This window comes from Grampus griseus, assembly GCF_964374135.1.
Source record: "Grampus griseus genome assembly, chromosome: 14".
NCBI classification, from domain to species: domain Eukaryota; kingdom Metazoa; phylum Chordata; class Mammalia; order Artiodactyla; family Delphinidae; genus Grampus; species Grampus griseus.
Genome location: NC_139008.1, coordinates 65653426 through 65666461, shown reverse-complemented (window position 1 = coordinate 65666461; position 13036 = coordinate 65653426). Strand labels below are relative to the sequence as shown.

The following is a 13036-nucleotide window of genomic DNA, read 5'->3' as shown; positions in this document are numbered from 1 at the left end:
TCCAAACCCCAGTGAAAGGGATCCTTCTGTATTGAGAGAGAATTTTAGAAATCCCATGTCGGTATATTGGTATGAGACCCAAATGTAGTACATAAAAATAGAAAATCACTCACTCAGGTTTCTTCATTTTATCAACATGGCAACACCTTGTCTATCGGTTTTGCAGCTTATCAGAGGTCAGATGAGTTTAGAACTCAGCTCTCTGACTGCCTGGGTTAATGTTTTCACTAAGATAAAGACGTAGTATTTATTAAGAGTTTACTGTAGGCCAGACATTGTGCTAAGCATTTTACATTATGTCATTTAATGTAACGAAGTTCTGAGGTAGGTACGTATCCCCATTTCACAGATGGAGAAACTGAAGCTCACAGTTCTTTGCCCAAGGTCACAGAAGAAGCAAGCGGTGGAGGCTAGATTCAAACTCAGGTGTGCTGACTCCAAGCCTGCTCATATTACTCAACACAAATCAAGACCCTCAAGTATAGTTAATCAGGAATTCCAAAACCAAACAAGAGGTCCGCACACCCTCTCGTGCGGGAACACCCACCCTGTACTCAGGGCAAGGTGCCTCCTCGGACAATTACCATGATTATCTGTTATAATCACCATTCGGATAAGGAAACAGAACCCCAGCACCCCAGGAGTCTCCTCCCTGCCCTACTTTCAGTCATTCATCCACCTACCCCCAAGGATAACCACTGTACTGACCCCAAACATTAACAGATTCATTTTAATCTGTTTTTGAACCTTATATACATATCTACCATATCATATATATGAGTTTATGTTAGCTTCGTTGGCTCAACATTATATTTGTGAGATGTTGGTGGGTATAGCTGTAGCTCATTCACTCACTGCTGTATAGTATTCCACTGTATCAAGACACCACAATTTATTTACTCGATTTATTCTTCACACATTTATTTACTGTGAATAAACACTTGAGCTGTTTCCAATTTAGGGCTCTTAAGAAGAGTGCTGCTTTGAACATGTGTGCACATTTCAAAATAATTTTAAATGCCTAACATAAAGACCTTCCCAGCATTTTCTGGGGGGCAAGTAGTTTAACCTCCATGTTACATACTAGAAGATGAGGGATTTAATCAATACCACAGAACTTTGAGTGGCAGAGCTGGGTCTCAAACTCAGACCTTCAGGCTCCCCGACCACTGCTCCTTCCTTCCTTCCACCACAGCACTGAAAAGGAGGAGGGGAGGGTGCAGACTAAAGTCAGAGGTCAGCTGACCAGAGCCAACCAGCAAGCCAGGCCAATCCACAGAGATAGGGGCTCAGAGAGAACCGTCCTCAGAGCAGACCAAATCCCTCACATCACGGTTTCCTCTCTCAGGCTGTCCGAGAATGGTGCTGCGGTGGGAGCCCAACAGAAACAGGGGAGGTTTGTAACAATTACGACTCTCATCTAAAAAGTACAAAACGAACGTTTTTCTCCTTGAGGAAAAACAAGGAGATAATCACTTCAAATTCCTAAGATTGGGCAAACTTATGTCAGATAATACCAAAAGCTGGTGGGGATATAGACAAATCACAGAGCTGACAGGAATGTTGAAGTCAGAACCACCATTTTCAAGTACATTCTGGTACATTAACTAAAACCCTTCCATCTAGCAATTCCTCTTCTAGGTAAATACTCAAAAGAAATGATCACGCACAGGGGATGTGTACACAGGCAGTCCCTGAAGCATCATCTACAAAAGTATAAAACTAGAAACCTCAATGACCCTGAGTAGGAAGGGGTTAAATAAACTCTGGCATACGTAACTATTGTTTAAAAAAAAAAAGTTACACCTACAAGGGGGGATGGGCGTGCCCAAAACCCCACAATACACCAGCTGAAGAATCAACGAGATCCACCTACAGGTTTCAACCGGGAAGAAGATGAACATAATGCTAAACAAAAAGCAACAAGTTCCAAGAGAGTAAGTATATGATACTATTTATACATATTTTTAAAACACATAAAATACTCTATCATTTACCAATATAAATGTTAGTAACACTCGAAAATACTATATGGAGAGGAGGGATAAATTGGGAGACTGGGACTGACATATACATACTACTTTATATAAAATAGATAACTAATAAGGATCTACTGTATAGCACAGGGAACTCTACTCAATACTCTGTAATGGTCTATATGGGGAAAGAATCTAAAAATGAGTGGATATATGTATATGTATAACTGAGTCACTTTACTGTACAGCAGAAACTAACACAACATTGTAAATCAACTATACTCCAGTAAAAATTTTTTTTAAATACTATACATTATTTCTCAACATATATGCATGTATTGGGGAAAGCATAAAGGGAAAGAAAGGAAAAGCAATTCAGGGGGTTTGTAACTCATCCTAGTGTTTTGTTTCCCTTAAAATAAAATCTGAAGGAAATATGGCAAAATGTTAACATTTTTTAAGTGTAGGTGGGGGTTAGATGCATACATGTTTGCTCTATATAATCCTGTGTAATTTTCTATATATTTAAAATATTCCAGAATTTTTAAAATAAAAGACTAAAGTCACTACAATATTTTTTACCTATCAGATTAGCAATAATTTAAAATTTGATAATACTGATAAGATTGTAAAGAAACTGGTGTGCATAACCAGTTGGTGGGAGATTACAAACTGGGACAAGCTCTTTGAAAGGTGATTTGGCATCATCTATCAGAAATTTAAATATGCATACCCTTTTCCCAAGCAAATCCCGCCTCCAGGAACTTATCGCATGAATTTATTCATACACAAGAGCAAATTAATCTTCAGGAAGGTTTACTTTGCTTTAGCACTTGGTAAGAGTGAAAAAATCGGTGAATCATAATTTTCTGTAGGAAAATGTTTAAAGTCCAGTACACCCATACAATGAAATAATGGCCACTGTCAAAATGAGGTAGAGCCACATAGCTATGCTGACATGAAATGAGGGCCAAGGTATCTTTAATGAAAAAAGCAAGCTGCATATGATACCAACTGTATAAAAAGATATTTTCTATTAGACATATAAGAAATGTGCAGTTTGGATACGCACAGAAAATATCTGAAAAGTTATAGAAGAGTTTGTTAAAAATAGGTATATCTGCAAGGGAGGTGGGGCTACCAGTGGGAGGGAGGCTTTTCCCCTTAGTATTCTTTTGTATGGATTTTACCACAATCATATGTCACTTTTATATTGGGGGGGGTGTGTGTGTACAAAAACTACAGATTCTAAACTTAGAGCCACTGAATTGGAATGCTGTAAAGCTGGGTCCAATAAATCTGTTTTGTTTTTTTTTTGGTTTTTTGTTTTTTTTTGCAGTACGCGGGCCGCTCACTGTTGTGGCCTCTCCCGTTGCAGAGCATAGGCTCCGGACACGCAGGCTCAGCGGCCATGGCTCACGGGTCCAGCCACTCCACGGCATGTGGGATCTTCCCGGACCGGGGCACGAACCCGCGTCCCCTGCATCGGCAGGCGGACTCTCAACCACTGTGCCACCAGGGAAGCCCAAATCTGTACTTTTAACAAGTCACCCAGTGACTCCCAGGCAGCTGAGTTGGCCACTGCTCCAGGTGAGACCTGGGCCAGGTGACACATGGAGGGAAGGAAAGGATCTCATTGACAGGTCTCTCTCAAGTTCTCAGAAATAAGCTTGCCCCCAGAATGAACCATGTATTCAATGGCAGAGAGATATAAATTTATCTAAAGGACACAGAATGGCCACCAAAGCCAGTGGGACTGGCCAGTAAGACATTATTAACATCCCTAAGGAATCGGTGGCCCTAATAAAACAAGCACTGCCCAGGCAAGAGGATGCTCCCATCTAACAACTGAGCCTGTCCTTTCTTCTTTGTGCCAGGAATACCCACAACCAAGAGCACCAGGCAGAATGAGACCTAGGTTTCCTTTTTACTCTCCAGAAGGGAGGCATTCGATAAATAGTCGTTGAATGAACAAGTCAATCTATCTTAGCCTGAGGCATTTCTAACTCCAGTGCTCTGCTCCAATGCTCAATAAACAAGGTCTAAGCTAGACAGAGGAGTTTTGATAGCTGTTGGCTTCGTTTTAAATAAATAACTGGCACCTGGCATTGAGCATCATTTACTGCTATCTGATTCAGACCACCCGGCTTTGAGAGATATCCATCCACTGGTGGGTACCTGAGCAGGACTCTGGTGAAGTCACTAAGGTGGAGAGTGCTGCCATGCCCTGCAGCCCACATGGGGAGCCCCTCCTGGGTGACTACTGGCCAGCTGGCCTTCCTCAGGCAGCTCCTTTTAGCTCAATACTTGGGCTCGCCAAGTGCACAGCTAGACTGCCTACAGCTAGTCTACAGCTAGTAATCGAGCTGCGTGGGCCAATTCTGTGGCCACCAGCCATATGCAGCTACTAGCACCTGAAATGTGGTTAGTCTGAACTGAAATGTTCAGTAAATGTAAAACACATATTGGATTTTTTTTAAAATTTATTTTATTTGTTTATTTTTGGCTGCGTTGGGTCTTTGTTGCTGCAGGTGGGCTTTCTCTAGTTGTGGTGAGCAGGGGCTACTCTTCGCTGCAGTGCGTGGGCTTTTCATTGTGGGGGCTTCTCTTGTGGAGCAGGGGCTCTAGGCGCATGGCCTACAGTAGTTGTGGCACGTGGGCTCAGTAGTTGTGGCTCACGGATCCTAGAGCACAGGCTCAGTAGTTGTGGCGCACGGGCTTAGCTGCTCTGCGGCATGTGGGATCTTCCCAGGCCAGGGCTTGAACCCGTGTCCCCTGCATTGGCAGGCGGATTCTTAACCACTGTACTACCAGGGAAGTCCCACATACTGGATTTTAAAGGCTTAATACAAGAAAAAGAATACATAATAGCTTATTAAATAGTAATTTCTATGCTGATTACATGCTGAAATAATAGTATTTTGGATATTTTGAGTTAACAAAATTTATTAAAAGAAATTTCAGGAACTTCCCTGGTGGTCCAGTAGTAAAGAATCCACCTGCCAATGCAGGGGACGTGGGTTTGTTCCCTGGTTGGGGAACTAAGATCCCACATGCTGCGGGGCAACTAAGCCCACACGCCACAACTAGAGAGCCCATGTACTGCAACCACTGAGCCTGCGAGCTCCAGAGCCCACACACCACTACTAAAGAGAAGCCCGTGTGCCACAACGAAGATCCTGCGTGCTGCAACTAAGACCCAACTCAGCCAAATAAATAAATATTAAAAAAAAAAGAAAGAAGTTTCACCTGTTTCTTTTTATGTTTTAAAATGTGGCTATAAGAAACAGTTACAGGCTGACTCACATTATATTTCTAACGGATAATGCAGCACATATGACTAAGAAACTGCCACTTGACACATTATGTCTTCACAGCCTGGCTAAGAACTGACCTCTCACAGGGTCAGAGATCACCTTAGTCTGCATGGCCCTGACCTGCTGTCTGAAACCCAACTCTGTACTCCCTTGGGAACACTGTCAGATGTCCCAGGAGTTCCATATACCATCTAATGCCTATGTATTCTAACAGAGAAGTTCAAGCCAAAATATATACAGTGATGTTACAATTTCAGGTAAAACGAAGCTGGGAAGCTTGTTGAATTTACTGGAAACTCATTAATTATTCTGAAACTCCCAAGAAACATGTAATTTTTCAATTTCTGTAAGTTTTAAGATAAGACGTGAACATGAGATTTTATGGTAACCCTTACTACCACCACTGTAGTTTCTATGTAAAATAAACAGTGTTGTTAGAAAATATCTTCGGTTGCAATTATGACAAAATTGGACCCAGAAGGAGAATCCCACATCACCTCTTAGTTCTTCTGTTCTGTTAGCAGGGATGGGATGACTGCACCCATGCTGTTCTGAGCACTAGTTCTCCTGCTGGCTTCTAACAGAGCTCCCTTTCCTTGATTGTTCCCACTCCATACCAAGAGTACCAAGACCTTCAGAGGCTAAGTGACTTTGTCAAGGTTAACTTGAGCAGCAAGAGGTGGAGGTAAGAGTAAGAGTCAGGTATTTCTACTTCCTCCAAGAAGGCTACAACTCCACAAGGCAATTCCTGAGGATCACTTGTCATTTTCAATTTTGAGGGACTCAACTGGACCAGACCAACCTAACACCCGCTTTCTGTGTCAGCCCTTCATGATACAGATACAACCCAGAACCAAAATGCTTACTTGGGGAACTGGCCGAGACCCGCTTCCTGGTCAGGCTCTCCTGGCTGGCCTTGTCTGAAGCTGAAGAGCCCCTCGTCTGGACATGCCTCTTTCCTGAGTTCTCCTCTGGCTCTGGTGACTTCTCCATTCCGTGGAAATACTTCATGTGATAGTGCAACAGTTTGGCTTTGCGGAAAAATTTTAAACAATCCACAACCTTGCACCTAAACTTGTGATCTAGGTCGACAGCTGGTGCTTTAGATGTCACAAAATCATCTGTTTTCTTACAAGTATTTTTTACTGAAAAAAAAAAAAAAAAACAAAGATCCCTCATGCTTATTCGAACTATTACAATATATGCATTAACACAACACATGGCAACAGAGAGTGAGAGAGCAGCATGCATATGTAGACGGAGACATCAATGACTACTGCTGTTTGAAAGAATGGTGTAACTTCAGGGTAAATAACAGAGACTCAACTGTGATTCATCTTTTGAAAGAAGAGATCAACTTTTTTTTTTCTTTTTTAAAGCAGCCACACAAGTTCTCAGGGTTTCAGAAGAACAAGGGAAAATCCTAAAAAAAAAAAAAAAATCAGGGATCCAACCTAGCACTTGTTATTCATAGGTTGGACCAGATTCAGACTTTCTACCATCCCGATACCTTTGTGTAGACAAGACTAGAGAATATTCTGGTGGGATCTCTTTATGAAACTGAAAGGATCTTACAATGGTTTTTGCACAAGGAAAGTAACTATTACAAAGCTTTTAGTATTGCGCTTTTGAGATTTCACTACCGTGTACTCTGATCAAGAGGATTCAGAAAAGAGGAGGAAAAAAAGACAACCAACTGAATGGAGCTGGAAGGCATGTGGAAAACTTGGAGAACTCAATGATCAAATTCAAAGAGAGAAAAAGAAGTCTGACACTCTCTCCCCAAACCAAATAAACTGAAGGCAATGGTCTGTCATGAATCAATGACAAAAAGTAATGCTGTCACAAGGAATTCATGAGTGTTAGAAACTCCGTTTATTGAAGACTCCCTTCACAATGCCCTCACCCTAATGAGAGCAATCACCATAAACTCAAATCACTCCCACTCTACAGATTAAGTCACCCAGGAATATCCTGAATGGACAGAACTTTCTTGAATGAATCAAATTCTTCCTAAATGCAATGACACAATTTCCATTAGAAGTGAATAGCATGCTGAACTTTTGGTAAATATTATGATTACTTTTTCAAGTCTATTCCATAATCAAAAGGAATAAAAAAAAATTATTAAGCTCAATCTGAATCATCCTCTACCTTTCAAAATCAGCACTAGGGTATGATTATAAAACTGGTAGGCTTGGGACTGATGGCACAGTGATTAAGAATCCGCCTACCAATGCAGAGGACATGGGTTCCAGCCCTGGTCCGGGAAGATCCCACATACCGCAGAGCAACTAAGTCTGTGCGCCACAACTACTGAGCCTGCGCTCTAGAGACCATGAGCCACAACTACTGAGCCCCGCACACCTATAGCCCGTGCTCCGCAACAGGAGAAGCCACTGCAATGAGAAGCCTACACACCACAACGAAGAGTAGCCCCCACTCGCTGCAGTGAGAGAAAACCTGCATGCAGCAATGAAGATCCAACGCAGCCATACATACATACATACATACATACATACATAAAACTGGTAGGCTTGATGATCTGATGGATTCTGTTACATAGGCATTTAAACAAGTAACAAATTATATACACATACACATCCCAAAGCATAATGCCTTAAATCACTTTCTATCCATGTCAAGAGACATAACAAAGAGGTTCAAATCAGATACAGTTAAGAAAAAGTAACATGAAATGAAATGGAATACATACTTCTCACACAAACAGTTGTACAGGAAAAACAAAAAAGTCAGTGAAGAAATTCAAAATTCAAACCTCCAATACATCCTAAAATTCTTTCTTAAAATACAAACAGTTTCTGTGGAATTTCCTCCCCTTCGGCCTATTAAGTTGAACCATACGAATTTGCCGTTTTTGTAGATTAGATATTGGCCATTTCATATGGTCGAACCTAATAGTTCCCTTTCCATCTGACACTGTTTCAAAAAAATCACTGCAGAAAACTCCACTTACCACTGTGTGAAGAAAGCTAAGGTCCGAGGAGGTCAGAGAGCATCAACGCTGCCTACTATCACCTGAGGACCTCAGCAGTCAAGTTCAGCTACAGTAAACTCAGCCATCCTTTGGCTTGTGTTTGAAGCCCTGTTTGTGATCAACTAATTTATAATAGAAAAGAAGAATGCCAAAATACAAATACTTTTGAATTTAAAAAAAAAGTTAAAAATAATGAGAACTTTGAACCAATTCCATGAAGAATTGCCACTCTTTCTATTCAAAACCTTTGCACCCTTGTGTACACACACGGGCCATTTGCATAAGGCAAAGACAGGATGGTGGTTAAAAGTGTGGGCTCTGCAGCTGGACAGCCTGGTTCAAATCCTGCCTCCTCTAATTACTCCTCCTGCCTCCTCAGTTTCCTCATGTGCAGAGTGGAGATAGTAATAACAGTAACTACTTCACTGAGGTGTAAGAATTAAATGAATTACGTGCAAAGATTCTAGAAAAACATCTGGCACATAATAAGTGTTCCATAAATATCAGCTCTTATTACTATATAGTTATCATTTTGTTCAATATCCTGGGATAAACTAGAATGGAAAAGAATATTTAGGCGTCGGGAAGCGCCGGGAAAAAGGCCTGTGGGCCAACGGGGGACTCCTATCTTCATGGAGTTAAAGTCTTCCCGTCTGAGGAGCAGGCACCCAATCCCGCGCAGGCCCAGCACGTGGACGCCGTAACCGCGCATTTCGGCTTCCCTCCTGCACCCGAGGAGCCCCTGGCCCTGGAAGGGGCCGGGGCGGGCACACTTGCCGACTCCGGGTGTCATCTCTGCCCAGACTGAGGGGGCACGGGGCCCCCAAGAGAGGGCGCCCGGCTCGGCCCGTCGAGTGCTGGGCAGGCTTCTTAGAGAAGAAACCTTCGAGCTGAGGCCTGAGGGATGCGTAGTAGTTCTTATGCCCCAGGGAGTGACGTGGGGTGGGAGAACCTACGTCTCAGATTTTAGGAGCTTTGTACGCCACCACACTGAGCTCAGAGGAGTTTGCATCTGCCTTATTGTTGTAGTGACCCTATTGTTAATGGGCTGGAGACTTTAAAGACGTTTCAAGTGTATCCAGGGTGCTGACAAGACAATGAAGACATCTGGATTTGAGAGTGTGGCCCCGCGTGTGTAGCAGTCACCTTGACCGGGTGTGTAGGGGGCGGGGATAGGGGGATGACCCTGTGGCCACCATCCTGGCAGGAAGGGTGGGGTCCTGGAGGCTGAGATATCTTGCCTGGCTGGAGAGGAATATCCTGGTAGGAAGCGAATCCCCAGAGTTTGAGATGGGAAGAGAGAGGGCAGAGTCAAGGACAACATTGTAGTGCCAAGATTAGGTGCCTGGGCTGTAGCTTGAGGGGTTCTGTCAATGAGACTTAGCCTGAGACTACATTGGGTCTTTGTTTTCAGATAATAGTTTTCCTTTTAATAAAGACCGGTAGAAGTTTAAAAAAAAGAATATTTAGAAAAGAATGTATATATATTATTTCAAATATAAAATAATCTTGATAAACAGGCTTATGTCATTTATGGAATGTGGCAAGAGACAGATACTGGGTTGGCCAAAAGTTTCGTTCGGTTTTTTCTGTAAGATGGGTCTAGTTGTACTTGTCTTTAACTTCATACGAAACAATTTTGCTAGACTGTATGTGACAGCTGTCATATCAGCATGCATTAAACAAAAAACCTTATCAAAACTGATGAATTTTTGTGTAGCCATTTTTAATACTGAAGATGGAAAAAAAAGCAACATTTTCAGCATATTATGCTTTATTATTTCAAGAAGGGTAAAAACTCAACTAAAACGCAAAAGATTTGTACAGTGTATGGAGAAGGTGTTGTGACTGATCGAACGTGTCAAAAGTGGTTTGCGCGGGGCTTCTCTGGTGGCGCAGTGGTTGAGAGTCCACCTGCCGATGCAGGGGACACGGGTTCGTGTCCCGGTCCGGGAAGATCCCACATGCTGTGGAGCGGCTAGGACCATGAGCCATGGCCACTGAGCCTGCACGTCCGGAGTCTGTGCTCCACAACGGGAGAGGCCACAACAGTGAGAGGCCCGCATACCGCAAAAAAAAAAAAAGTGGTTTGCGAAGTTTCGTGCTAGAGATTTCTCGCTAGATGATGCTCCACGGTAAGGCAAACCAGTTGAAATGAGGTTGACAATGATCAAATCTAGACATTAATTGAGAACAATCAACGTTATACCATGAGGGAGATAGCCGAGATACTCAAAAGATCCAAATCAAGCGCTGGAAATCATTTGCACCAGCTTGGTTATGTTCATCGTTTTGATGTTTGGGTTCCACATAAGTTAAGCAAAAAATACCTTCTTGACAGTATTTCTGCATGCGATTCTCTACTTAAATATAATGGAAACGTTCCGTTTTTAAAACAAATTGTGACGGGCAATGAAAAGTGGATACTGTACAACAGCAGCCCCCAACCTTTTTGGCGCCAGGGACTGGTTTCCTGGAAGACAATTTTTCCACAGACCTGGGGTGGGGGTGGGGGGTGATGGTTCAGGCAGTAATGGGGGCAGCAGATAAAGCTTTGCTCGCTTGCCCGCCACTCACCTCCTGATGTGTGGTCCAGTTCCTAACAGGCCTCGGACCAGTACCAGTCTGCGGCCCGGGAATTGGGGGCCCCTACTATACAATAATGGGGAACAGAAGAGACCATGGAGCAAGCAAAATGAACCACCACCAACCACACCAAAGGCCGGTCTTCATCCAAAGAAGGTGATGTGTATGTGGTGGGATTGGAAAGGAGTCCTCTATTATGAGTTCCTGCTGAAAAACCAAACGATTAACTACAATAAGTACTGCCCCCAATTAGACAAACTGAAAGCAGCACTCGACGAAAAGCGTCCAGAATTAGTCAACAAAAAATGCATAATCTTCCATCAGGATAATGCAAGATCACCTGTTTCTTTGATGACCAGGCAAAACCTTACAGCTTGGCTGGGAAGTTCTGATTCATCCACCGTATTCATCAGACACTGCACCTTCGGATTTCCATTATGGTCTTTACAAAATTCTCTTAATGGAAAAATTCCCTGGAAGACTGTAAAAGGCACCTGGAACAGTTCTTTGCTCAAAAAGATAAAAAGTTTGGGGAAGATGGAATTATGAAGTTGCCTGAAAAATGGCAGAAGATAGTGGAACATAAGGGTGAGTATGTTGTTCAATAAAGTTCTTGGTGAAAATGAAAAATGTGTCTTTTATTTTTGCTTAAAAACAAAAGGCACTTTTTGGCCAACCCAATATTATAATTATCAACCAGAGTGAAACATTCCTTTGACCAGCCCTCATAAGCTCTGGCTGGGAGACACATCACTCTGTAAGCATTCAATTTTGTCTACATCCTACTAGAAATGTGAAATCCAAAACCAACCACAAGATTCCTGGCATGGCCATTCAGTGGGATTATTACCCCCACCTTTCAGGACATCTTACTTTCACTAATTCAGCCTCCCCAAAATTTTTTAAAATATTATATTACATGGTGCTGGACAGTACACCAAGCTTGATCCACCAAAATCCTGAACTTTGTCCTGTTTGTCTTTTTAAAACACAAGTGCATTTCCATTTCCCCCAAAAGTTTTATCAGATTATACGCTGGAAGTTACATTTAACCCTAATAAACTCCATCTTATTATTTTAGTCCAAGAATTTTATAACTCATTTCTGTAATCCTATGTATTCTCAGATCTTTATCCAAGCTGTTGATAAAGATCCAGTAGGACAGAGCTGAGGACAGCCTTCAGAACAAGCTTCAGGTTGACACCAATCAATTAATGTACACTCTGGGTAGAGTTACCTGAACCAACTGAACCGCACCTGTGCAGATTACCAATGCACTCATATATCTATTTCCTCCTTGTCCATAGATAGATTTTAAAAGTGATATGGTCAAACTATCTGCTGAAATAAAGATATACCTAGTCTGACAGTGCTATACTAGACCCCCAAAATTCATATGGTGAAACCTAATTCCCAATGTGATGGTATTTGGAGGCGGAGCTTTTGGGAAGTGATTAGGTCATAAAGGCAGTGCTCTCATGAATAAGACGAGCGCCCTTATAAAAGAGACCTCAGAATTCTCCCTTGCCCGTTCCTCCATGTGAGGTTACTGTGAGAATATAGCTGTGTATGAATTAGGAAGCTGGCCCTCACCAGACACTGAATCGGCTGGCACCTTGATCTTGAACTTCCCAGACTCCAGAACTGTGAGAAATACATTTCTGTTGTTTATAAGCCACTCAGTCTATGGTATTCTGTTACAGTAGCCCAAATGGATTAAGACAGATAGTCTACCAATCCAGTAAGCCTCTCAAAAGGAAATACGTTTCGTTTCGCAGGATAAAAACTCTTCACCCCCAAAAGCAAAACCATTGATTCCTCACAGGTAAGCAGAAAGTGGAAACAGCTGGTCCTCCAAAGGTAAACAAGCTTGGCATTCAGGTGGCCACCTGCCTCAGAGGTGGTACTAGGATCAAAGAGGCTCAGGTAAACAGATAAACTCCCCAAGAGAAAAGACACTACCTGGTGTCACTGTCATGAAGCCCCTGGCCAAACCAAGAGCTCTTTTCAAGATGGCAACGTTAATACGACAAAATGAGTTGCTGGTTTTTGTCTGAAGGAATAAGAAAGGCTTGAGAATTATGAATCTTCAACCACGGAAGTTCAGGAAGTAATAAGATTCCCCCCATAAACTCAACTCAGTGAAGTATATATATAAC

At 42.4% G+C, this 13036-nt stretch overlaps 1 protein-coding gene across 4 annotated transcripts in view; it reads right to left on the bottom strand.

Annotated features, from left to right (window-relative positions):
• The window catches only part of PHF20 (PHD finger protein 20), a 133283-nt gene that overhangs the window by 37500 nt on the left and 82747 nt on the right, over positions 1–13036 (bottom strand). For all 4 annotated transcript variants that reach the window (XM_082670254.1, XM_082670257.1, XM_082670255.1 and 1 more), the window contains one exon: positions 6160–6438. In XM_082670254.1, coding sequence (XP_082526380.1) covers positions 6160–6438 — 279 coding nt within the window. The remainder of the gene's footprint in view (positions 1–6159; positions 6439–13036) is intronic.